General features: G+C 44.4%; 5 protein-coding genes across 6 annotated transcripts; 3 read left to right on the top strand and 2 right to left on the bottom strand.

Moving 5' to 3' along the window:
* Positions 1 to 4: 4 nt before the first annotated feature.
* On the bottom strand, positions 5 to 6,861 carry LOC120428704 (TELO2-interacting protein 1 homolog). 2 transcript variants are annotated; one of them, XR_008212072.1, is made up of 5 exons: positions 6,654 to 6,861; positions 3,778 to 6,594; positions 414 to 514; positions 219 to 353; positions 5 to 142 (listed from the first exon to the last, which is right to left on the bottom strand). XR_008212072.1 is itself a non-coding variant. In XM_039593776.2 (4 exons), exons 1-4 carry the CDS (start codon positions 6,842 to 6,844, stop codon positions 346 to 348), a joined length of 3,117 nt encoding a protein of 1,038 aa, XP_039449710.2. In that variant the 5' UTR covers positions 6,845 to 6,861; the 3' UTR covers positions 207 to 345. The 2 variants fall into 2 exon arrangements, 1 of the variants encoding a protein (XP_039449710.2); XM_039593776.2 differs by lacking the exon at positions 5 to 142 and having other exon boundaries at positions 207 to 353.
* A 124-nt stretch (positions 6,862 to 6,985) lies between these two features.
* LOC120428703 (titin homolog) lies at positions 6,986 to 11,814 on the top strand. Its single transcript, XM_039593775.2, has 5 exons — positions 6,986 to 7,145; positions 7,275 to 7,827; positions 7,883 to 8,213; positions 8,272 to 8,632; positions 8,692 to 11,814. Exons 1-5 carry the CDS (start codon positions 7,064 to 7,066, stop codon positions 11,739 to 11,741), a joined length of 4,377 nt encoding a protein of 1,458 aa, XP_039449709.1. The 5' UTR covers positions 6,986 to 7,063; the 3' UTR covers positions 11,742 to 11,814.
* A 137-nt stretch (positions 11,815 to 11,951) lies between these two features.
* On the top strand, positions 11,952 to 14,589 carry LOC120428705 (serine/threonine-protein phosphatase 5). The gene is made up of 4 exons (XM_039593777.2): positions 11,952 to 12,279; positions 12,390 to 13,626; positions 13,686 to 13,767; positions 13,836 to 14,589. Exons 1-4 carry the CDS (start codon positions 12,135 to 12,137, stop codon positions 13,890 to 13,892), a joined length of 1,521 nt encoding a protein of 506 aa, XP_039449711.1. The 5' UTR covers positions 11,952 to 12,134; the 3' UTR covers positions 13,893 to 14,589.
* A 1,099-nt stretch (positions 14,590 to 15,688) lies between these two features.
* Positions 15,689 to 16,975, bottom strand: LOC120428708 (serine palmitoyltransferase small subunit B). The gene is made up of 2 exons (XM_052706100.1): positions 16,412 to 16,975; positions 15,689 to 16,329 (listed from the first exon to the last, which is right to left on the bottom strand). The coding sequence occupies exons 1-2, from the start codon at positions 16,509 to 16,511 to the stop codon at positions 16,160 to 16,162; spliced, it is 270 nt and encodes an 89-aa protein (XP_052562060.1). The 5' UTR covers positions 16,512 to 16,975; the 3' UTR covers positions 15,689 to 16,159.
* A 5,614-nt stretch (positions 16,976 to 22,589) lies between these two features.
* On the top strand, positions 22,590 to 24,469 carry LOC120428717 (leucine-rich repeat-containing protein 74B-like). Its single transcript, XM_039593789.2, has 3 exons — positions 22,590 to 23,063; positions 23,131 to 23,931; positions 23,983 to 24,469. Exons 1-3 carry the CDS (start codon positions 22,656 to 22,658, stop codon positions 24,409 to 24,411), a joined length of 1,638 nt encoding a protein of 545 aa, XP_039449723.1. The 5' UTR covers positions 22,590 to 22,655; the 3' UTR covers positions 24,412 to 24,469.
* Positions 24,470 to 24,745: the final 276 nt, after the last annotated feature.

Below are 24,745 nucleotides of genomic sequence, written 5' to 3'. Positions count from 1 at the left end.
TGCGCGACGAGACTCTACAGAGCCATGCATTAATATTAATACTGATGATAGTTTGGTTCCAATATCAAATCACACCCGACACACTCACACACACACCCACTTGGTTTAGCTTCTAGGTTGCTGTTGTTGTTGTACCTTATACCTGCGGGTTTGTAATGATTTTGCGGGTTAGCTGTGTGAGTTTTGCCTGTATTTTTTTCTGGAACTACACGACATACTCGACGGGACTGGATCTGCTGGCTGGACTATCACAAGCGTATGCATTGCACAGAACACACGACGGTGCTCTCGTTTTGTGGTTGCTCGCTCTCTCGTCTCCCTCCGGGTTGTATGCCTAACCCCTGGTCAATCATCTGGAAAAGTACGTGAAGATAGCTTTAAAATGTCGATCGAAAATAATAAAATTGGTCAACCTTGGTGTATGTGTTGATCGGAATTACAAAAGCTGTTGTGCAAAATAACGATTTTTTCAGCACCCATCGTATTTACCCAACTCGGCAAGTTTCGTTTAGAACTGAAAAAAAATCTTCATTTATCAAATCATAACATTAACAATTCTTTTTTGATAAAGTGTAAATGTTTATGTTTCTAGAGTTTTTTTTTTTTTTTTTTGAAAAGGTCTCCTATGAGCTATTGGGATTCATATGTTTATAGGACCTATTAAAAAAAAACTCTAGGTTTCCTTATTGAGCCTTATAAAAAAAGTCGAGAATTAATCAATAAAAAAACCGTTTTATGGGACAGACGTCTCTGTATTTGGCATAGTATTTATATTGGCCATAACAAACTTAATTTTAACGAATTCTATTTTAACGGTACACATCAAGCAGAGTTTTTTGCACCAAGACTGTTTGTCACATGCATTTTACTTCAAAACTATGGGAACAATTAATATAATTTTTGATCAATCCCTAAACTGCCGCTCGAAGCTAGTCTGTCCCATATGTAACTTCGTCAATTTTGAGGTAATGATGCAGTTTGGTTCGAATTCATGTAAACTATCAGAAAAAACAATAAAATTTATAACTTTGTTCTAGAAAACCGGAGAAAATCCACTTTTTCGTGAAATTTTTACACGTAGCCTTATGGGCGGGACAAATTTGACATACATTTTCTCGGCTTGCTGTTTTTACGGACTCTAGGACGGACTCGATTAGAGCGGCAGTAAAATACTACCTAAAAACAACAACAAAGTTTCTATTTTAACAATCAGATTGTTGCAGAATTGGGGCCGTAAGTATAACAATTAAAATATAAAAATAAGAAGACAAAAACTTCCTTGATTGCTGTGAATCCTTAACCTTTAAAAAATTACAGAGCACCACAACAATATAAAATGTCTCGCAACAAGAAAAATTTTCAATCTGTTATTAAAATTTCATCCTTTTTGGTCACTTCAGTGTCTAGTAATAAGGGACCATCCACAAACCACGTGGACACTTTTTCGGAAATCTCAACCCCCCCCCCCCCCCTCGTGGAAATTGTCCATAAAAAAAACTTTATTGTAGCGTGGACAATTGCCATACCCCCCCCCTCCTAAAGTGTTCACGTGGTTTATGGATGGTCCCTAACGTAAAACGTGAAAAAAAAATCGGAAATTCTCAAATTCTTAAAATGTTAAACACTGCCATTTTTGCCACCGTCTTCAGTTACAGAATATTAAGAAATTTTAGAGTATTTTATGAGTCATATTTTATGTAAGAAACCAGAATTTTGCGAAAAATAAAAATTACGTAATTTGATTATCCGGGGTTAAGATTTGAAGATTGTTTTTTTTTTTCATTTTCAGTAGAATATTTTTCTTTGTAATTAAGCTTTAATTTTGGCAATTTAAATTGATATTGTCATGAAAAAAATATCGTTGTGATTATTACATTCGATCGTAATTTCTCGCCTCACGATCGAGATTTCACGATCGTAAATTGTCGATGGTAAGTCGTAATTTGTCGATACTGATTGAGATCATTCGATCGTAATTTCATGATCTACCATCGACAAATTACAACTGGCGATCGAGAAAATCTCGATATGTGTTTGAAGCTTGTTATCAAAAATTTCCCAAAAATATTAAAGATTTCAAAAATTTAAAAAATTTAAAAAAACAGAAAATTAAAAAAAAAACAAAAATAAATTAAATTTTTTTAAAAAATTAAAAAATTAAAAAACAATCAAAAAATTTAAAAATTCAAAAGTTACAGAAATTTGGCAGTGGCATTTTTTGAGAAGAAGTTTTGATCACGCGAAGAAGTTTGCAATTGCCTCAACAATCAAGCATTAGGACACCTAGTTTCGAGTTGCAATCGAGAACGCCAAGGCAATGCTTTAGAGCAGCGATTCTCAACGGGGGTACCGGGCCTACTTGATTTACATGGCAGGGGGTACCAGCCTAGAAGACGGGTGAGAATCGCTGCTGTAGAGCGAATAATTTGATTTGATTTTGATTTTTTTAAATTTAAAATTTTTAAAATATTCAAGGATAAAAAATCAAAAATTTCAAGCATTGTAAAAAAATCAAATATTTCAAAAAAAGAAAAAAAAGAAAAAAAAATAAAAATAATAATTTTTTTAACATTTTTAAAAAAAATTAAGTTTAAAATTTTTTTTTCTATTTTTTTTTTTAAATTGTGGATTGAGAAATTACGATTGAAATTTGTAAAAGCATTATTTTTTTAACGATAAGAATACATGTGACTTGGGTTAAAAATTTTAACCCAAGTCACATGTATTCTGATTTATGGATGGCCCCTTAACGAGGCTCCAGATAATCAAATCGAGACTGGAATTATATATCCCGTATTTTAACTTAAAATACGGGATATATAATTCCAGTCTCGATTTGATTATCTGGAGCCTCGTTAAGGGGCCATCCATAAATCAAGTGGACACTTTTAGGGGGGAACGATGTTGCGGTTGTCCACGCACCATACAAAAAAGTGGTTTTTAATGGACAATTCTTAACTAAAGGGAGGGGGCGTTGAGATTGCAAAAAAAATGTCCACGTGGTTTATGGATGGTCCCTTAGAGGCCATGTATACTTTTTTTTTTAATTTCAGACATTCAGACACTTCACTTGGCTTGTCGACGGCCCCTTATCCGCAAACCCGAAAATTCAAAAATAAAAATAAAAAATTAGAAAATACCAAAAGAGATGATCGGAATCTCGGTAGAATGTCAAACGTCCGTTCTCTGAGCGAATATTTTTCTAGGGGCAAGTCAATGACAATGTGACTGACTTTGCGTAGCACTCATTCGCTTGTGTGTGAAACGAAAGAAAGCAGAATGTCAAAATCTGGTTGTCTTGGTGAAGAGGATTGGAGTGTTCTGTCACCTATCACAAATAAAGTCGAAATTTCGTAAGCACTGACTTACAATGAAAATCACAAAAAATCTTCAACTGTTTGATTATTTTTTATTTTATTTTTTAAGAGATGATTGTTATAATATCCAACACACGGATAAACAATTGTTTGAATTAATTTTTAGATTTAAAAATCATTTGGAATCTAAAATTACTACCAATGTTTTTTGAGAAAGTGTAAGATTGGAAAGATCAAGCTAAAATTTGCAGAAGGTATTTTAAGAAGCGATCAAATTTCCGAGAGTAACTTTTTTCTTTGACAGATAGATTTTCTGTTTTTTTTTGTTATTTTATAGATTTTGAATGGATTTCTTTTTAAACTTGAACTGATGCAATGCTCTTTTCCTAGTTTATATTTTAATCATAATTTTAATAACTTTCAAACCCTAAAGGAACAACAACCGCTTCATCAAACTTACCCTCTTCCGTTCACCTTGACCCACACCGCTCCCGGATCGTACCGGGCCGCCACATCCTCAAACATCTTCCCCGCCAGCTCCCTCAGCTCCCTCCTCTCGGACCGTTCCCGGTACAACCTCGCCACGTTCAGCACCTGATCCAGCTGGCGCTCGTTCAACCGCAACGAGCGCACCAACTCCGCACCCCGCTCGAGTACCTTCCGCTGCAGCTTGTACGTCTGGTGCGCGCCGAAATCCGCCGCCACGTGGTCCGTCATGAAAGCGCTGAGGCGGGGCAGGATGTCGTCCAGGGTTCGCTTGCGGATAAAGTCGCGGGCGAGGTTGGCTAGGGTTACGAGGAGGTCGAAGGCGGCACTTACTACGACCGGGGAGGGGTCGGCGAAGCGTTCGGCAAAGTTGTACCAGATTTGGTGGACCAGGGGGAGGAGTTGGTTTTCGTGGGTTTGCAGGAGGTGGATTCCTTCGGTGAGCGTTCCGAGGGCGACGATGCGCTCTTCGGGGGCGGTGGAGGAAAGGTATTTGAAGTTTACGGTGAGGATTTTGATGGTGATTCGGATGTGGGGGGGAAGTTTGTCCTCTTCGGATTGGTAGGGACCTTCTTCTTGGTCGTCCATTGGTTCTTCTGGTGGAGGTTCGTCGTCGGGGATTTTTTCGATGGTTGCTCCCGCGGGGGGGAGTTTGTTCGCCAACTCCTCCTTCAGCTGGGCGATTCGTTCGTGAAGCTTGGCTTGAGCGGATGTAAGCTCCGGATCTGGAACCTGTTCATCTGTTTCACTTTGATATCGATACCGAATGGCGCGAACGAAGATCTGCAGCACTCTGAGGCACATAATTCCCTTCGTCCTTCGCTGATCGTGTCCGTCCAGGATGCTGACCACGATGGGCGAGATGGTGGACTCCAGCACGGCGGACGATTCGTACGGGACGAAGCGCAGAACCGACTCCAGCAGGTGCACTCCGCCGGGGAAGCTTTCCGGTCGTCGGAGACAATGACTGATGTGCTGCGAGATGTAGTCCAGGTTGGTGGAGATTAGTTGTTGGATTGAGTCTGGTTCGGCGACGGCTTCCAGCGTTAGTTCCGCGGCTTCGTTGATGCAGTTCAGGTTGGATCCGGACAGGGGGAGCACGTGACGAAGGATGTCGTAGAGTTGGAAGTGGAAATCGGCGCCGCTGAAGAGTTTTGCGAATTTGGCGACCAGGCGAAGCGAGAGGCAGATGTGAAGGACGTTGAACTTGAGGTTGCCGATTTCGGTGGTCTCTTCCAGGTCAAGGTCCCAGTGGTAGCTTTGGAGGATTTCCGTGAAGACGTTTCGGAAGATTGCGGTCAGCGTGGGACTTGAAGAACTCGACGGTACCAACTCCGAAAGCAGGAACAAATATCCGTTGGTGTTCAGCTTGGTGGTGAACAGATCTTCCAGGATGTAGTTCAAAATCGTCGCCAGCGCTTCCGGTCGCTCCCGAAAAGCGTGCAGAACCTCCAGAAACACCTTCTGACTTCTTTCCGAACCATGAAAGTTACGCAAAACGATCCAGCGCGACTCGCGCTTTTCCTTCTCCAGCTGGCACTCGTCCGGAACGTACCGGAACCGGTACGAAACGTACTCGCGACGGACGAGTTCCTCCGGTTGGTCCAGCTCGGCGCCGGCCACCAGAATCGCGACGAGCTGGTTGAGGATCTCCTGGTTCGCGAGGATCACCTGGAGTTGGGAATCGGACAGGAAGTGGACGTACCCGATGAGCAACCGGAAGTGGGCGATCTGGTCCGTTTCTTGACCGCGGTAGATGCTTCGCGGAATGGTTTTGAGCGCTTCGTAGAACAGTTCGTCTTTCCGGGTTGTTCCGAATGCGATGGAATGGTGGCCGGAAGTTGCCTTCAAGGTGGCGTCGCAAATGCTCCGGATTTTCTCGGATTCATCTTGGCAGAGGGCGAGAATTGACTCGAGGAAGAGTACGGAACAGGTCGGCATGTTCAGGGTACATTTCTCGAGCAGTTCCACGTTCATGCGGGCGTATTCAAGCCGGACCGATTCATCTTCCGCTCCTCGCAGGTGACAAATTGTGGTCAACACTCCGTGGACCTTCTTCTCCGCCTCCAGCAGCCACTCTCTGCTCCGGGTAGTGTTGCTGAAGTACGCTTCGCGTGCTTTGGAGTCCCGCAAGCCCATCCCGAGAACGTTCTTTCCGGTTTCACCGGAAGTTCCCAACTCCTTGGACAATTTTACAAACTCCTCCGTCGAAAATTCCTCATCAATCAACGTTTTGTCGTAATCTTCAAAGATCAACCCAAGTACCCGTCCCAATCCTTTAACCCCCGCCCTCACCAGTGCCTTTCCCTGCTTCTCGTCCCCGTTGACCACGGAAACCAGCGCGACCAGCAGCTTCGGCAGCACGATGAACATCAGCTCGGCCACTTGGCATCGCAGCACCGCGTCCCCAAAATCACTCCCATCGTGAACCTGCATCACAGCCAAAACGCACTCAATCGCCTGCAGTCGCAACTTCCGGTACCGATCGCCACCCGAAAGCACGCTCACGGCCACGAACAGAACCTGCGACAGCAGGTTCAACTGATCCCGCGTATAAACCTCCTCAATCAACTCCGACTGGACATTCTTTGCCGCCAAAGTCAACCCCCGCAGCGCCGCCAGCTTGTACTCCTCGGAAAGATCCACCACCAGCCGGTTCCCCTGCAGGTCGTACAGCTGCTTCAACAAGATCACCAGCGTCGTCTTCATCACCACCCCCTGCCGGATTGTCCCCTTGTCCAGAATCGTCCCCACGCACTCCATCAGCGCCGTCTTGACCTCGTTTCCGTTCCTGCAAAACATCAAGTTCAACCTTCGGAACATTCACCGGACCGGACCGCAGATACTCACTCCCCGCTGGCGACGTTGTCCACCGCCACGACCAGCTGCTGAAGCAGCACGTTCTGCAGGATCTGCAAACTCGCCGCGTCGATGCGTTCCAGCTGCGCGTTCAGCTGCCGGATGTCCGAGACTCGGCGGTCGCGCAGAACCGACTCCACCAGCGGTTTGACCCGGTCGAAAACCTCCGCGAGGGCACTCATCGTGGCGCGGGTTTGAACTCGAGAGTTGGAGAAAAGTTTGTTTTTGTTTTGATTTGCGGGCTAGGGATGTTCAAGCGCGAATTTGTCAAAATCGTTGGGCAGAACGAGAGAGAGAGAAATCGAAGCAAACAGTGCCGGTTGGAAAAATTGTGACACTTCTATTTTGTAGCGCGGCAGGTTGTGTGTTCCGGTCCGGAAAAAGTGCTTGATTTTTGAAAAATGGAAGCAACCAACTTGGAAGAAAATTTTAAATTATTCTATCGAATTGCGAAAAATTTGATTCTTTATCTCAAGGATGATGGTAAGATTTTTTTTGAATAGTTTTTATTTGAAAAAAGATTTTTTTGAGATCAAAAAAGTTCATTAAGTAAATAATTTAAGTTATTAAAAAGACTGTTTAAAAATTACCATACTTTCTGATTATCGCCAGATAAAGTTCTGGCCGCGCAATGGCTCCGCAAGCTGGCCGCCTGCAAATCGGCGGCCGATTCCGAACTCCGGAATCACTACATGACACTGTTGCTGGTGGTACTCCAGCAGAACCGCATCGTCGGCCCGTTCAGCAAACCCCCCGCCGACGGAACCGAGCTGGAGCGCTTCTCCAAAGACTACCAGCCGGAGGACATGCAAGCTCTGATCAATGAGGAACTGCTGAAGCAACCGGCTCCGCCGCTGGTCCAGTTTGCGATGGCTGGTGGCGACAAACTAACGGAGTTTGCCGTGTCGCAGGAAATTCCCAAATTTGGAGTGCACTTTTACTACGTCTGTTCGATGGAACCGCTGTATGACTTTCAGCGACGTAACCAGGCCAAGATCCCGCGTGGTTTGATGGGACCCACGCGATCAACGATCAAGGACTTGAACGCGGGTATAGAAGAACTGCTTCGTACTGAAAAGCAGAAGCTAAAGGTCACCGTAGACAAGACCGGCAGGAAGCAGATCAAGATCCGTGACGAGAACGTGCTGGGAGGAGGTGGAAGAACGTAAGTACTAGAAACAAATCTCATTTCTAAATTTCTGACCGAAATTCGTGGGCAGTCGCGCTATGCCCAAACATTTACGCGCTCGGTTGGGAGCAGCAGCCGCTGCGGCACCACCGGCGCCCACTCAAGAACCGGAAGTGGAAATCCCGCTGACCACCTTTGTTGAGCAACCGTCCCCGCCGAGGCGTCCAGCGCGACCCGTAGCGACACGACCCATACCGACACGCTCTAGATTGGCACCGCAGCAACAGGTTGATTTGCAAAATCCTTCGATCGCCGTTGCGGTGAAGGCTGGTGCAGCGGTGGCTAGGCTTGAGACGGCGGCAACGGCCGAAGCAGTTGCGGGCCCATCTACGAGACCAACGGGGGCGATTCCGAAGGTTAAGGTAGCTTGAGTCGTCCTTTCTACTTTTCTATTATATTAAAATCATATTTTTTTGTAAGGCACCCGCTGCCAAGTCAAGACCAGGCCAATTGAGGGTTCCCGCAACTGCTCCCGGTCAACCGGCACAGGTTCAACCCGCAAGAGGACTAAGACAACCTGGGCGAGCTGCTCCCCAAGTTAGACCTCCTGCTGGTCGCGCAGCTCAGCGACCACCCGTTCAGCAAACTCCCCAGCAGCAAGTTCCGGAAGCTCGCTACACTACGCCGTACCGCTTTACGCCCCACCCTTGGGCGTCTCCCACGCCACCAATCTTCAAATACGGAGCGCGACACGAAGGTCCCGAGTACGAGCAGCAACAGTTTGGCGTTCCGGCGGCGGAAAAGTTTGCCGTGCCGATGCGCAAGATTAAGGCGCTCAAATGTATGATTTTCAGATTTCGCTTCTGTTTTCACTTAAGCCACATACTATTAATTCCCCAGGGACACCATCGAGGCGTGGCGAACGGCCGCAGATGCGGGATATCGTGCGAAAGCATCCAATCCCGGAAGAGGTTCGTCAAATTACAGAAGTGGCCGAACGTCCATATATTTCCACGCCGGAGGTCGAGCAAGAAGTGTACGAGCAGATGCGGCGCGAGCATTTGGTCGAGCAAGCCGACGAGCGAACGTCACGCCTGATGGCACGATTCTACGCTGGCAAGAGTCTTGTTCCGCGAGCGTTGGACTTCTCCACGGCGGACACTTCGATGCGACCTGGCGAACAGGCGGCAGCTGAGGAAGAAATCGCATCCGGTTTTGAGCCGTACCTGCTGGACGATACACCGGTCACTGAGGATGAGTTGATGGCGGAGGAAGAAATGGAGTTTGGAGATGATCTTTTCGCTGGAGGTTGGGGAAGATCACCGGCAGAAGTGGCTCAACCAGTTGCTGAGTCAGAAGTTGTCGAGGAAGCTCAAGGTTTGTCCGTATCGCCCCCAAGGATTGCAGTGGCTACGCCTCCCCGTCAAAGCCCGGCTACGGCCGCTACATCACCACGTCAAAGCCCGGCAGCAGTCGTGACACCACCACGACAACCACAGTACTTCGTCGAAGAAGAGCAAGGCTTCCTAGAAGATGAGGACATTTATCTGGTCGACGACCAAGATTACGCCTTGGAAGCAAGCCCGTTACCACCAACGCCACCTTCTCCACGAACTCCCGTACGGATGCCGACTCCTGTAACGCCTACCACCAGGATCGCCGATGCACGGCGAGTTTTCCTTACAACTATGATCGAGGATGCTCCGGCCGCTTCACCACCACGACCCTCACCTGGAGGAACCACTGCTCGTTTGCTCGATGTCCCGATACGATCACCACTGCCCACCAGAAGTCCAGGCGTTCCAGAATTCGACATTCTGACAAGTCCCAAAACGCCGGAAAAGATGGACACAAAGGTGGCCGTCCTGCTGAACGCCATTGAAGCCCAGGTCGAGGCTCACAAGCATCTCATCGGGGAAGTGTCCGAAATGCCACGAACGCCTTCGCTGGACAATCTGGTGACGGAGCTATCCAATGGAAACGATGCGCTACAGAGACTGCGACTGAATTTCGAAGCTTACAAAACAGCTCGAGCGGAGAAACCGGCTACTCCACCGCAACCGGTAGAGTCGGCAATGCCAGCTCAATTGACGTTGGACCTTCAGAACCTGTCCGATCTTGTCGAGGAGACGAAGGATGGAGCAGAAATGCTGCAGGAAATTGCAGAAACGGCCGAGGACCCTGTTGTTCAGCAAGCGGCTCAGCAAAGCTTGGAGACATCTCAAGCGTTGGCGGAAATCTCCAACCAGATGCAACATTTGACCACGCTGTGGGAGCAGAGCATGGCCCAGGAAGGTTCTTCGTTGGGACTGCTTGACGAACAAGACATCACTGGAGGTGGTGATTTGTTTGGAGAGGAAGCGGCACCTAGTCCACTGCAGGCAACGGTGAACGAAATGGTGGAGTCGTTGGATCAATCGATCAAGGATGTAATATCCGGGGAAGCTTCGCCGCAGGAACTGCAAGCGCAATTGCGTGATTTCCAGCAAGCATTGAAGGACATTGACTTGGAAGGTTCGTTGCTGGAGGGAAGTCAACCGATTGACGAGCTGTTGCAGAGTGCGAACGAGCTGGAAACGTCGATACAGAAGGAAGCGGCTGCAGTAGACGCGGTGACCAACACGCCCGAACGAGCATCGCTGCTGCAGAGGAGCGAACATGTCATCGACGGTATGAACGAAATACTTGATTTTGTGGCGCCGCAACCACCAACAGCATCAGCTGTGTCAACGGTTCCAACTCCTCAACGGATGGCCATCGCTTCGCGGCTGGAAACACTTCGCCAAGCTCAGCGACAAACCGCCGCGAGACCAGATGAGGGAACATTGGTGCTAACGGCGGTGGATGAGGCCGCACAGAGACACGTGGTGGATCACCCGGGACCGTTTGCAATTAATTGGGAGGACGAACAGGATGCGGATATTTTGGATGAGGAGGAAATGGAGATGGACGATCTGATGTACGAGGATCCGAGGGCGTATCAATATCCACCGGCAGAAGAGGAAATCCTGGACGCTTCTTTTATGCAGACGGACGACATGTTTGGGGACGAGTTTATAACGGAACCTGCGCGGTGGACACCAACGGCTTCGCCAGTTGCGGGACCATCCGGTGTCCAGCAGCAGATGATGAATCTCTTGGTGGAAACGCAACACCAACAGGAAGCTTTGTTAAACGCTAGCCTAGCCGTTCAAGAGAGCTCGTACGACGTGGCGGCGGTCGCGGCTAGCCAGCAAGTAGCACGGAAGCTGGCACAAAATCAAGCTGCTGTGGCACAGATGATCAATCAGATACAAGCCGGCGAGGAGAACTTTGGCTGGCTGGGTCCGATGGAGCAAATGGGTAAGGGAAGAGTGCCGGCCGCGAGAGGACCAGCCGCTAGGGGTCCAGCTCGTGGAGTTCCAGCTGCTGGCGCAAGGCAAGTTCAGCAGAGGGCCCCCGCAAGACCTGCTACGACGCAAGCGAGACCAGTTACAAGACCAGCAACCGCAGGGCAGCAGATGCCTCGAAAGACGGCAGTCGGACTGCAGAGACCCACCACCGCTTCTAGGGCAGCCGTTGGTCAACCGAAAGCCGCTGCCGCAGCCAGACAAGCTGCCGGAGCAGTTCCAAGACCTGTCAGACGGCCGGGATCGGCACCATCAACGACGACAGCAGCAGCAGCAGCCGCTGCACCGGCAAAACCACCCCCAATTAGAAGACCACCCGTTGGAGTAGCTCAAGCTCCAGCCGTTCGGCAGCAACAGCCGCAGCAGGTTGCGCCACCGGCTGGTACGGGGCCAAAACCTCGCGCCGGATCAGCGGTACCGATTCCGGTGAAGCGGCCTCCACAACCAATTCCCCTGCCCGCGGGATCTGCGAGTACCACCCAGCTGCGGCCATCGCCGTCCGTTCGGGCCATGTTGCCGCGACCGGGTCCGGCGGGAGGGCCGGTCAGTAAGCGGCGGTGAAAATTTAGGGGTGTATTTATTTTGATATTGTGTATTGATGAAGAAATGCTAATATATAATTAATTTTATGAAATTTGCATTAGTCCTACGTCAATGTAAACAATTAGAATCTTTGTTGGTGAATATCGGCCTAATCCCGAAATCAAATCGTGCGTCATCGAGCCCCACTGGGCTTCCCACCAGCTGTCAATCAGTTTAACCAAAATCACGTTCGGCGATTACACCAGCAGCAAACATCACCGGATTATTTTTTGCTCTTTTGTTAAATTTTAATACTTTCGGCGGAATCTGTGCCCCGTGTGTTCGCCGACCTCCGTGGATCGTTAGCCCCCGCAGCCGGTCCGACCCGTTGAGTCTAAGAGATTTCAGTAAGTTACAAGTTTAGGAAGAAAAATGTCATCATCCGCCGCAACAGCTCCGGCGCCGCCGACGACGGACGAAACTCCGGTGGTCACGACGACGGCACCACCTCCCCTGGAGCCCGCGGACAAGGAGCGGGCGGAGGATTTGAAGAACCAGGCGAACGAGTGCTTCAAGAGTAGGTTTCCTTTTTTTTATCTGGTTAATTGGACGATTTGAGTGGGGACTTAACCTCACAATTTCTTTCTGTTTTGATAAAATTTGCTATCTTCTTGAACTGTTTCGCAGATAAGGATTACGAGAATGCGGTCCGGTTGTACACGGATGCGCTCGGCGTGGACGGCAACAGTGCGATCTACTACGCGAACCGGAGCTTTGCGTACCTGCGGCAGGAGGCGTTTGGGTACGCGTTGAACGATGCTGTCCAGGCGATCAAGTGCAATCCGGCGTACTTGAAGGGTTACTACCGGAGGGCGGGTGCCCACATGGCGCTGGGGAAGTTTAAGCTGGCTCTGCAGGACCTGGAGTTTGTGGCGAAGCGGTGTCCGAACGATAAGGATGCGCAGATGAAGTACAGCGAGTGCAAGAAGATCGTCACGAAGATGGCCTTCGAGCGGGCGATTGCCGTGGACAAGGTCGAGAAGAGTCTGATGGAGATGTGCAGGGACTTGGAATCGGCGACGATTGAGGCTGACTACGAGGGACCGAAGCTGGAGGACGGCAAGGTGACGCTGGACTTTATGAAACATCTGATGGAGTGGTACAAGAATGAGAAGAAGCTTCACAAAAACTTTGCGTACAGGATTCTGTGCGACGTGGAGGCCCTATTCAAGAAGCAACCCTCACTGGTGGACATTACTGTGCCGGCGGATTGCAAGTTCACCGTGTGCGGTGACATTCACGGCCAATTTTACGATTTGCTCAACATTTTCGAGATCAACGGACTGCCCTCGGAGACGAATCCGTACCTGTTCAACGGAGACTTTGTCGACCGGGGATCGTTCTCGGTGGAGTGCATCTTTACGTTGTTTGGCTTCAAGCTGCTTTACCCGAACCACTTTTTCCTGTCGCGCGGAAATCACGAGTCGGTCAACATGAACCAGATGTACGGCTTTACCGGTGAAGTCGTGGCCAAATACTCCCAAACCATGTCGGAGATGTTTACGATCGTGTACAACTGGCTGCCGCTCTGCCACTGCATCAACCAGAAGATTCTCGTCATGCACGGTGGCCTGTTCTCGAAGGACGGAGTCGCGTTGGACGACCTGCGCACGATCGACCGCAACCGGCAACCGCCGGAGGAGGGCCTGATGTGCGAGCTGCTGTGGTCCGACCCGCAGCCCCAGAACGGCCGATCGCCGTCCAAACGCGGAGTCGGCATCCAGTTCGGACCGGACGTGACGAAGGCCTTCCTGGAGCACAACAAACTCGACTACGTCATCCGAAGCCACGAGGTCAAGGACGAAGGCTACGAGGTGGCCCACGACGGCAAGTGCATTACGGTCTTTTCCGCGCCCAACTATTGGTGAGTTGTAGCTTGATAATGTTCTCCATAGGATAATCTTAAACCTTGCCCAATTTCAGCGACGCCATGGGCAACTTGGGTGCGTTCATCAACATCACCGGCAGCGACCTGACGCCGCAGTACAAGACGTACGCTGCAGTTGTGAGTATTTTGCCCCCTTTCCGTACCAAAAAGTCTTCAAAACATCACAAAAATCTGCTTCTTTTCAGCCACATCCCAAAGTCAAACCGATGGCGTACGCCAGCTCGCTAAGCATGCTTGCGTAGTACATTTGCTAGAGAGACAGAGAGCGAGAGAGAGCAGAGCAAATTGAATTCAACCAACAACTGCCCCCTACGAGCGATTACGCGCTTCTCCAAGAAGTGACACTGTTTTTATCTTTGATGAAATTGTACAATTTTTCGTTTTCCTTTTCTTCCCCCCTTTCAAAAACCGTGCCGGTTGAAAAATTTTACATCTTTATAAGTTTAACTCGCTTCACAAGCAACGCATGGAAATAGGTACAACGGAACTAACGCTATTGTTTAGGGCGACGAGAGCATAGGTGTTAAGGTTGCGCTCACACATGATAATGCAAAGCAAATAAAATGATCACAATGTAGATAAAAACTGAACGAGGTAGTTATTAGTGAATTTACACAAACTCACACACTCGGTACAATCACGAACCTAAAGACACACACTCACATTTATTAAATGATACGCGCGCCTAGCAGATTGATACAATTACAAACTTTTTCTATCGATTGGGAAACACAGTTTAAAAAATCAAATAATAGCATAAACCAAACATGGTGGGAGAGGTTTAAATTTAGTTACTCCTAGAAACAAGATACAAAAAAATACAGCCCAATTAGTGCGTTTGTTGCTTTGAAATAGGAATGGATACAACAGAAAGAAACGAAAAAAAAAACTTGTTAGAACGGTCAGTCAAAGCGTGGACTTTCTGCAACCTTCATAAAATGGAAATGTTACTGCATCAATTTAAAAAAAAGAAGTGCGTTGAGAACGCATCATCAAACAATGTATTAAGTTTTAGGAACAAAAATAAAAACAAAAATCAACAACGGTAAGAAGAAATAAACGAGTCACCCTTTGCAGGTTGTTTCAAGGCGGGTTGTTTGCTTGTCACGTTTGACAATTCCATTTCTAGTGCCGACTTCACGCTGTGAATGTTGGGTGGTGGAAAAATCACAACGGGGGAGTTTGAAATATATGCGTTAAAACTCTGTTCAGGGTGCTGCCTTTTCGAGAATCGACGGAGGTCAACAATACGACGAATGCTGCGAGAGATCTGTTGGAAAACTAGCCTGCGGCCTGTCCTGGAAGAAGCATTCTGTGCTACTATTGATGCATCAAGTCGATCGGCTTAATTACGAAACAGTCTCCAGAGACAACAACGTTACCACCTCTGCTGATGTACACTTCTTGGTCCGTACATCTGCACCACTGTGTAGAGAGCGTGTGGAGAGTCAGAGCAGCGACGCGCGTTGCCCGCCAATTTCGATCATTCCGGAAAGTGACTGCAACCTGTAAACAAGTCGATTCTAATAAAACTTTTACTTTCGCGTTTGAACTTTTATTTCGCCCTTCCAATTCCACGAAATACATCTGCCGAAGAAAAATCACAACAATAAATTGTAAGAAAAAATGTGCCCTTTCAGCGAGGTTAAAATTGCCACAATAAGCAGATCAAAAAGTAAAAAAATCGTGCTTGATGCTAATTTAGTTGTGACTAACAATGGTAGTTGGACATTCTAAATCAGAACCTAACAACATATTAACGTTCGATATCTACCTAGATTTGAAGAAAAGCAAACGAGACATGGAGCCAAAATGATTATCACAAGCAGGGCTGTTGATTGTTTTGATAGGACAGATTGATAGGAGACAGTGAAGTACGAGGTGAAGTCCGTACTAGAAGTTGAACAATTTGCATTGCGTTGTTTCGGACTTTGATGGCCGACTTCGCCCGGAAGGTATGCAAAAAGTTATAGTCTCAGCTAACTGCATTCTCTGGAAAGAATGTGATAATTTTATTTGAAAAATTGAAAGACGAAAATTTAAGTTATTGTTGTAAAATCATTTATTCATTTTATCTAACAGATTGCTGAGTTGATTTAAGAAACTTCAAAAGATTTTGTTTGATACAAAGATAAGCAGATTGAATTGTAAGAATAGTACAGTGTTTTTAGAGCTTATGTATGATTTCATTTTTGGTAAACCTAAACCTGTCTGAGGAAGCTACAATTTTGGCATGTAACAAACCTGTCTTTGCAATTGATTTCTATCATGTTTAGTGTAGAGAAAGGTGAATCTTATAAAAGTTGTTAGTTTCAAACAGTATTTAAATTGTAGAAAGATTTATGAAATAGTTTGAAAGATTAAAAAAGTAACGCTAACTTTAAAGTGATGAAAGCTTGAAGCTCTTATTCGTCATTGTCTATAAATCTATTCTCACTAGTTTATCAATAGGTCGTATGTAATTATTGTAAATTTGTTTTTTTGTGCTTGTTGTTCCACGCTGCTTCCATCAGTTTACTCCAAAGTCCATCTGGCCCGAACTCTGGAGCTGCTCCAAGTGCAGATGGTGCTCACTTCCGGTTGCGGGCAAGAACGCGTTGATCAGCTTCCGGGTGTAACCGGGCAGGTACACATAGCTGGAGAATCCTAGGAGGGCTAGAATGCCGAGTATCACTCCATCTAAATTTTTTTGCTGATTTAAGGAAAATGTTTGCTATTTCAGGTGAGATTATTAGTTAAAATGCGTCGAACAAAAGGATACTAATGAACTTTTTCTCCCACGGATCCAGCATGTAAATGCAGGTGTTTAGCTCGTAGAGCAAATACAGGGAAGAAATTGATTTTTTAATTGAATCCAACATTATGTTCGGAAGACAGAACCGCTCTGAACTAAACTCGCTCGATGACTAAACCCGCTTCTTATCTATCCAGTTTAGTAAATCAATTTTCCCTTCCCTAAAAAGCACCTCGAATTTGTGCTGTGTGACGAACTGGGTTACGATCTAGTTTGGCCTTTCGATGCAGTGCAATCGCTGATAACAGCTGAAATCGTGATAAGATTTTTTCGAAATCCGGAAGCCACTTGATTCACATCAAACACTATTCTCAAATCGACAAAAACCTTATTCAGGTCCTAAATCACTGCAGCAGAAAGGAACAAAGCTCACACACATCGAGGCAGGCCTCGAGAATCAATGAACTTGTGTGTTTTTCACTATTTTTTTTTTCGTTGCGAATTTAATGCGGATCGCTGTGATGCGGTGTGTCTTGAGCAGCAGGCGCTGATGGGTGGTGGGATGGGTGAGAAGAACTGGGCAGGCGGATTTGGGTGGTAAATATTGACATTTGAAGCAAAACCAAAACAGAGCAAATGAAACGTCTGATGGACTGCGGGTGTGTTGGTGAGATTGGTTTGGAATCGTCTGAATGAAACTTTCGATGCGAGAAAAGGTTATGAAAATGGTTTACGATATTTTTCCAAAATTTTCAGAATTGGGTCCTAAAATGAAGCTTAGATTGCTGATATTATTGTTTACAGCGATAAAGCTTATTTTTCTGAGTACAATGAACCTTTGTACGACCACAAAGAGTTTAAAATTGATTTTTAAATCAATTTTGAAAATAACCTCGCGGTCCTTCTTGACAGAAAAGCTCCTACTTGACAGCTCGTTCCAAGGGGACCATAGTTGAACTATCGAAAAAATGTTGTCTTGTCAAATTTTTTTTTGCATTAAAAAGAAAAAAAAGGTGATCAGAAATGTTTTTTAATCGTGTTTTTTACCGTTGTACATAAAAATTGACATAGGGCTTTAGTACCCAATTGACATCAATTTGCCAAAATCCGTCAAAAAACGAAAAAAGTCGGTTATTATTCTGTTTCATTTTGACACATTGCAAACATTCTTTCCAAATTTTCGATTCCCGTAAACGGCTCAAACTTCATGAAATGTCTTGGAAATGCTTTTCGGATACATTATTTGAAGAATATGCAGTTCTGGCCATTTTTTGAACTTCCTAGGCCATTAGCATGTTTTGTTCAAAACCTTCAAAACACGTCATGCGACGGCTCAATATTAATATATTTCTTTGTATGAGCAAGAAATTTCATGAAGTTTGAGCAGTCGCTAGACGAATTCCGATTGAAATCAAGAATTCGACGCCAACATTTCAAAAAGCATCATGTACAAACCATGCGTTTTGAGAAAAACGCATTTGAATTTTGAGCATCCATTTTTAATTCCCATTTTAATATAAAAGCAAAATAAGATCACAGACAAACAGACGTGACACTCGTGTGCCGAATCATCGTCCTCCAAAAATCGAGCCTAAAACGGTTATTTCAAATGCAGTTTAGCTTCGGCATCCACTCACCCGGCGCTGATGGCGCTGCTGTCGTGACAGCTCGCCCGCCTCTTCTCAGTATGCGTCTGTGATAAGATGTTCTAATAATAACAAACGATGAAAAACGTTGCTTTTATTGATACTTGATCATCCAAATTCAATAAAACATTATTTCCGTAATTTTATTTGAGAAAAACAAACATAACTTCTTTTGAAATCACCAACGTCTATATCACCCTGCTGTCATTGAGGGGGACGCTTTGTTATGATTCGTTTTTCTTCGCCGAATGTAGGGGAGAGTGGGGAGACTTGATCCCCTTTTTTTGTATCGCACATAACTCTGTCAATTTCTCACAAAACTATACACTTTTTGCATGAATTGAAAGCTTAAACATTCATCTATGTTTGGTTAATAAGGGTATTTCATCAGATGAACTCTTTGAATCATGCCGAGCGTTTTAAAAAAATATTTTAAACCAGCATTTTAAAAATGTTAGGGGTAACTTGATCCTCCTTTCAACATTTTGAAGAAATCTTAAGCAAAATGTTTCTTATTCATCCAAACTTTAAATTTTCTATAAGTTACAGCAATTTCACGTAAAACCTGTACGTTTGTGTTCAAAATATAACAAGTTTAGTATGTAAAATATTTAAAAACTTAAAATATTATTTTTTAGACCAAAATTAAGCCTGTTTACAAAAGCTGGAAATTTTTGTTAACAAAACTTTTGAAAAAAGGTTCAAACTGCAGAAAGTTATGTACAACTATACTAAAGGAAACTATGTATGAAAACCCAGCCCAATTAATTAATCTTGAGGCTGATTCCAGTGACTGTAAAAATGCAGGGATCAAGTCTCCCTAAACGCACTTTTTTAAACAATTGATTGTAAAAATAGTATGACGATAAATTTAACATCAAATGCGTAAGGGTTTTGGAGTTAATAAGTTTATCAAACAATTCATATATAAAAAATATTTTTTTGAATATTTTTTTAGTGTTTTCTATGCATATTAAAAAAAGAAAAAAAGATCTCTTGGAAGTTTTTTGCAGCTCGTTTTAGAAAAATGTGTGTAACTCAATCTAAACATTTTTTAATTTTTTTCTTTGTTTTCTACAATGAGTTTTAGTTAATTTCGCACAACTTTCTAGAACAAAGCTAATTGTTTTACCCACATACTGACGAGATACAGGCTTGGGATCAAGTGTCCCCGGGGATCAAGTCTCCCCACTCTCCCCTACATGGCGCTTTGTTCATGATGCTTTTTTTTTCGTCACGAGGTTTATGTAGTCTTTTGTTTGACAGGTTGACAGGGCTATATAAACAGGGACTGCTGATGGCAGAGATTTTGTTTATGTTACTTTATTTGAAATCATGATTAAACAGACTTTACTGAAGTAACTTTTGCTCATTTTTGGTGGAGAGGTAGCTTATTAGGAGTACTTTCAGAATATGCAATAACCCAGAAAGTGTCAAAATGTACATGATGCCTTTTGAAATGTTACCGTCGAATTGGCCATATCAGGAACCTGATCCGGGTCTTTCTTACGTAAATGGCCATATCTCAGCGGATTTTCAACCGTTATTTATGCATTCAGTAGGGTCATAAAGCCCTATGTAAAATTTTATGTACAACGATTAAAAAAAAACGCTTAAAAACCATTTCTAATCACTTTTTTATTTTAATGCGAAAAAGAAAGTTGACAAGACAACATTTTTTCGATGGATCAACTATGGTCCCCTTGGAAAGAGCTGTCAAGTAGGACCTTTTCTGTCAAGAAGGACCGCGAGGTTTATTTTTCAAAATTGATTTGAAAATCCATTTTAAACTCTTTGTGGTCGTACAAAGGGTCATTGTACTCAGAAAAATAAGCTTTATCGCTGTTAACAATAATTTCAGCTTAATTTTAGGACTCAATTGGTCATTAGATGTACTTTCAGGGAAAAATATGGATTAGGTGAAAATCTCATCTCATCTAAAATGGTACGCATTAACAAAGACTTTTTGACATGATTACCTTGTTCCAGTACATGTTCAAAAACTAGAATAATTTTCCTTTCAAATGCTTCTTGAAATCGGCTAGAATTTCGCAATTTTGACAAAAATTTATTTGTTCCGATCATTTTGTCCAACCCCTGTGTAAAAATTATACAAAAATTAAAATGTTTAAAGAAACTTTGTCTTAATTCTTCTGATACTAAATATTTTATTAAATTATTTATAAATGAAAACATTAAATACTGAAAACATGTTAAAGCATAACTGGATATAACAATAAATATATATATATAAAATCTTGTAAAAAATAAAAAAATCGAATAATTTAAAAAAAAAAGCCAAAATTAATATATTGTTTCATCCGAATTCCAAGATATTTTGAATATTCTTGAAAGAGAAAACTATGACCATGTTAAATCGTCTTGTGTAAATTTTATTTAATGTTTTTGTCAAATATTTGCATCGGCCTTAGTCATTTTTAATCAGTTTAAACTGAGCAACAAAAAAAAATATGTTTGACAATTTTATAAAATGAATTTGCTATTTTTTGATTAGTGATTGTTTGGTTTTCTCTCTGAATAGAAATTATGAGTACTTTATTTAAAAGTTTGGAAAAAAAAATATTCCTTAGTTTATTTTTTTACTAAAATTTGTTAAGTTGGTAAGCTTTATTTTCTAAAATGAATAACAGAAAGTTCGTTGGTTCATTTTAACATTTTTATAAACATTTTTTACAATGCATTCTTAGAAAAAGAAATGCATATTATTTAAGGTTCTGCACCCAGAACTGGGCATCGACATACGAGAGGATAAAGAGCACGATTCGGTAGTAAAATGGTACTGTGTGCGGACGGAGAGGATAAATCTCGAAATTACCGAGAGTACTTTACTCATGGGTTCATCTTCAAAAAAAGTTCATCTAACAAAAAAAGTACCGGTACCGAGACTCGAACCCAAGACCTTCGGCATATTGAACCGTGCCTTTGTCGTATGGGCCACCATGGTTCGGTGACTAAGTGGCGGTCATTTGTCCATATAAGCCACTCAATAGGATGAACTGTTCCAATGAACGAATGAACACACGAGAGGACTATACTCTCGCAAAATAGCACATTCCTCACGTTTCTTTTCGTGAGGACAGTCCCCTCGTTCTTTAACTTTGGGTGTGGAAAAGTCGGGGAAATGTCGCCAATTCGAAAATAATCAATATTTTTAACATTCTTCAACAAAAAAAGTATTGCTGTAAAACAAGCTGTAAAACTTAATAAGTCATGATCGTTTACCCTGTATGTATAAACCTCGGTATAAACAGTAAAAAGCACATCAATGTCACAAGTACATTTTCAATATTTTTTTTTATCTTTTTGAATTTGTTTAGCCTTTTGGAAAATTTTGTGTTTATTTTTTTTATTTTTTAGGATTTTAAATCATTATTTTTTTTTATTTTTTTTTTAATTTATAGTTTTTTTAATTTTAGAATTTCTGATTTTTTAATACAGTTCAGACTCGATTATCCGAAGGCCTTGGCAAAATTTCATTTCGGATAATCGAATCACAACAAAAAAACATTTTTTTCTCTGTCTTATTTTTGATTATCGAGCATGACCCCTAAACAATCCAAAAGTGATTTAGATTTTTATATCCAAGATGGCGGCCAAAATGGCCGTGATGAATTATTGATTTTTAATTTAATTGGCAATCAACAACTCAAATTTCACTGAAATGGGGTCGCAGAACTCAAATTTGATGTTAAAAGAAAGAAAATAAAAAAAATTGGCTATCCGAAGTCCCATATTACAATACAAACCTTCGGATAATCGAAACTTCCGATAATCGAGGCTTCGGATAATCGAGTCTGGACTGTACTTGAATTTTTTTAAACAAATTTCGAGATTTTCTTGATCGTCAGTCGTAATTTGTCGGTGGTAGAGTGCAATAATCACCACGAACAAAATTTTATTTAGCAAAATATGAAAAACACAAATACCGTCATTAAAGATGACATTGGGACTGGGGGTGAGATTGGTTCATACAAAAATGCTGAAATTTGTATGATCCAATCTCACCCCAGACCCAATGTCACCCCTGATGACGGTAGAAAAACAGGAATGGAATTTAATTAAAAATATTAATAATTAGTTTTCTAGGTTTTTGAACTCTCTTCGAAAAGGATACTGATCATCCACTTCTCCCACGGCTCAAACAGGTACGTGAGCGTGTAGATCTCCCACTGCAGATAAAACTCGTCCCACTTGCGTAGCACTTTCTGTACCAACGTTTCACTTTCGAGCATTTGCTTCCTTTTCCGGCGATACTCGTCAATGTCGTAATTCATTTTTAGATGGAGCAGTATGCTAACGCCACGACTTTCTTCGCCAAACTAAGCTATTTTAAGCGTAAATTTAAATTTTTGCGATAAATTTCTAAGCATTTTGAAGATATCTTATCTAAAGGGATAATCTTTATCTGCGACCGACTGCCAAAAGTGCGCGTTCCATGTCTGGTCGGTTTCAACGTGTTCTTCAATCACATTGTAGGATAAATTTATTAGGATATTTTCTCAATTTTTGTTATTCATAAAAACAAGGTAGGCTTTTTATTGCTTTGTTTCGGGTTCAATCGTCCAAATTTGTCGTGTTAAAAATTTACGCAAAATAAATAAAAAATGGAAACAACCGAAAAAATCAATTCAAAGGAACGTATCAATCCGGAACCACCAGATGTCACCGTTAGCGAACCGCAAGAATCTCCGCTAGATGTCACCGACAGCGACGAATCGCCACCAGATGCCGTTGCGCTCGATCTTCCCCCAGAACCTATTCGGTTGCGCATCTGCCCGTTCCGTGGGGCCGACTCGCAGTCCACGATCGTGGACGAGTCGGAGGAGTTTCCGGAACCGGTCGACCCGTGGAAGCGGCTCGCCGAAGACCGCGAACGGGACCGCAAGCGCAGCTTCGTGGAGCTTTACCTTACCGAGTGTCGCAAGTACGGGGTCACTCCGCTAGGGTACGTGCGGGACGTGCTGGGTCGGGTCGATGCGGGCCCGCCGGAAGTGGTCGAGGTCGATTTGAATGTGAGTTGTGGCTTGGTTTTTGGAGATGTGTGAATGATTTTGATTGATGATGTGGGGTTTTTTGTAGCGCTTCGGGCTTAGCAATCTCCAGACGCAGATCGTGCTGGACTGTTTGGCGGTAGCATGTCCGGATCGGTTGGCGCTGGTGGATTTGAGGTATAACCTGTTGATGAGCGTTCCGATGGCGGAAGCGGTGGCGAATTTGCTTCAGGCGTCGCAGAACATCCGGGAGTTGGATCTGTCGCATAATCGGTTGAGCGACGATCAGGTCGTGGCGATTTTGGCCAAGGCTCTGTCGACTTCGAGCGTTTGGAGGTTGAACCTGGCTCGGTGTCATATTAGCGATGCTGGAGGAGCGGTATTGTTTGGGGAGTTGGTGCTGTCGGAAGTCCGGGAAGTAGACGTCAGTTGGAACCGGTTGGAGCATCGGAGTGGGGTCGCTGCAGGGTCGTTCCTGGCGGGATGCCCGACGGTTGAGGTCTTAAACTTGGAGGGGAACCTGTTGTATGTGGAGAAGGAGAGCATCGTTCCGTTGTTGAAGCAGTTGACCAAGAACGAGGGACTGAAGAGTCTGAATCTGGCCTGGAACGCCCTCCGAGGTCCATTGTTTGGGCAGGCACTGTTCAAGGCATTGACGACCTGTAAGTTGGAGGTGATCAACCTCGAGATGAACTGTATGCGATCGGAAGAAGCTGCGTTTCTGTTGAAGATCCTCAGAAAGGGCGAATCGCTGCGCGAGATCTACCTCGGTGGAAACTTCTTCGGCGAAGACGATCTCAAGGAACTGGTCAAGTTCTTTGGCAGGAATCCCAACTTGAAGGTTCTATCGCTGGGACGGTATCAGTTCGTGAACAAGATCGCTGGAAGGGTAAGATCCCGGAATTCTTAAAGTTCCATAACTGACCACCTCCTATTACAGCTCTCCCGCCGCTTCATGAACCGCGATCCGTCCAAAACGATCAGCTACCAGGGCGTCCTGATGGCGAACCCACCCCGCCCGGTAGACGTTCCGGAGATGCTGCTCGATCGGTGCCGCTTCCTGGGCTTCAAGCCGAAAAAGAAGAAGCTCAAGCGCGACCTGGGTCATCTGATGCTGCAGCTGCAACAGCTGGAGAGTGCCCCGCTCGAGCGGGATGCCTTCGTCGCGGCGGTGAAAAAGTTCCGTATCAAACTGGATCGGCCGCTGCTGGAGGCGCTGATGGATGCGTTTCCGACCGGGAAGAGACAGGTCGACGGAGCGGCCATGGCCGTCAAGTACTTGGGCAAATATCCGACGGAACCGCCACCGCCGAAGGTGAAGAAGGCTAAGAAAAAGAAGGGGAAGAAGGGAAAAAAGAAAAAGTTTTGAATATATGAGCGATATGTTGTGTCAGCGATTTTTAAACTTTGATGATGAGAAAGCTTGCATTCAAGTTTCAACGCTTGCATGCAATCAAATTTGCGCTGATTGTTTATTCAAACGTCACTCCGTAGTCCTTCCGGCCCGCTTAATAACGAGCAAGTGTTAATAGCCGTCACCAGATTAAGATTACGGCCCCAGCTTAAGCGTGACAAACTGACTTTATTAAAACTATCGGCGCGACTTCGTGAGCCAATCCTTTCCAGGGCAGTGCTAAGTGAGCTTAACGGTTCGCGAACCTTGACCAGAGTGGGGGAAGGCGGCAAGGTGTGCCAACACGTGA

Source organism: Culex pipiens, chromosome 1 (assembly GCF_016801865.2).
Source record: "Culex pipiens pallens isolate TS chromosome 1, TS_CPP_V2, whole genome shotgun sequence".
NCBI classification, from domain to species: domain Eukaryota; kingdom Metazoa; phylum Arthropoda; class Insecta; order Diptera; family Culicidae; genus Culex; species Culex pipiens.
This window is presented reverse-complemented; position numbering and strand designations above follow the sequence as displayed.

Bases quoted from the DNA above. Each gene is read 5' to 3' on its own strand.
- LOC120428704 (XM_039593776.2), bottom strand. From the start codon at position 6,844: ATGAGTGCCCTCGCGGAGGTTTTCGACCGGGTCAAACCGCTGGTGGAG. The intron at 6,595-6,653 runs GTGAGTATCTGC...GATGTTTTGCAG, and splicing joins GACAACGTCGCCAGCGGGGA to GAACGGAAACGAGGTCAAGA. The intron at 515-3,777 runs GTAAGTTTGATG...ATTTTTTTTCAG, and splicing joins GTCAAGGTGAACGGAAGAGG to TTCTAAACGAAACTTGCCGA.
- LOC120428703 (XM_039593775.2), top strand. From the start codon at position 7,064: ATGGAAGCAACCAACTTGGAAGAAAATTTTAAATTATTCTATCGAATT. The intron at 7,828-7,882 runs GTAAGTACTAGA...ATTCGTGGGCAG, and splicing joins CTGGGAGGAGGTGGAAGAAC to TCGCGCTATGCCCAAACATT. The intron at 8,214-8,271 runs GTAGCTTGAGTC...TTTTTTTGTAAG, and splicing joins GGGCGATTCCGAAGGTTAAG to GCACCCGCTGCCAAGTCAAG.
- LOC120428705 (XM_039593777.2), top strand. From the start codon at position 12,135: ATGTCATCATCCGCCGCAACAGCTCCGGCGCCGCCGACGACGGACGAA. The intron at 13,627-13,685 runs GTGAGTTGTAGC...GCCCAATTTCAG, and splicing joins TTTTCCGCGCCCAACTATTG to CGACGCCATGGGCAACTTGG. The intron at 13,768-13,835 runs GTGAGTATTTTG...GCTTCTTTTCAG, and splicing joins ACAAGACGTACGCTGCAGTT to CCACATCCCAAAGTCAAACC.
- LOC120428708 (XM_052706100.1), bottom strand. From the start codon at position 16,511: ATGTTGGATTCAATTAAAAAATCAATTTCTTCCCTGTATTTGCTCTAC. The intron at 16,330-16,411 runs GTATCCTTTTGT...AAAAAAATTTAG, and splicing joins GTGGGAGAAAAAGTTCATTA to ATGGAGTGATACTCGGCATT.
- LOC120428717 (XM_039593789.2), top strand. From the start codon at position 22,656: ATGGAAACAACCGAAAAAATCAATTCAAAGGAACGTATCAATCCGGAA. The intron at 23,064-23,130 runs GTGAGTTGTGGC...GGTTTTTTGTAG, and splicing joins TGGTCGAGGTCGATTTGAAT to CGCTTCGGGCTTAGCAATCT. The intron at 23,932-23,982 runs GTAAGATCCCGG...CTCCTATTACAG, and splicing joins TGAACAAGATCGCTGGAAGG to CTCTCCCGCCGCTTCATGAA.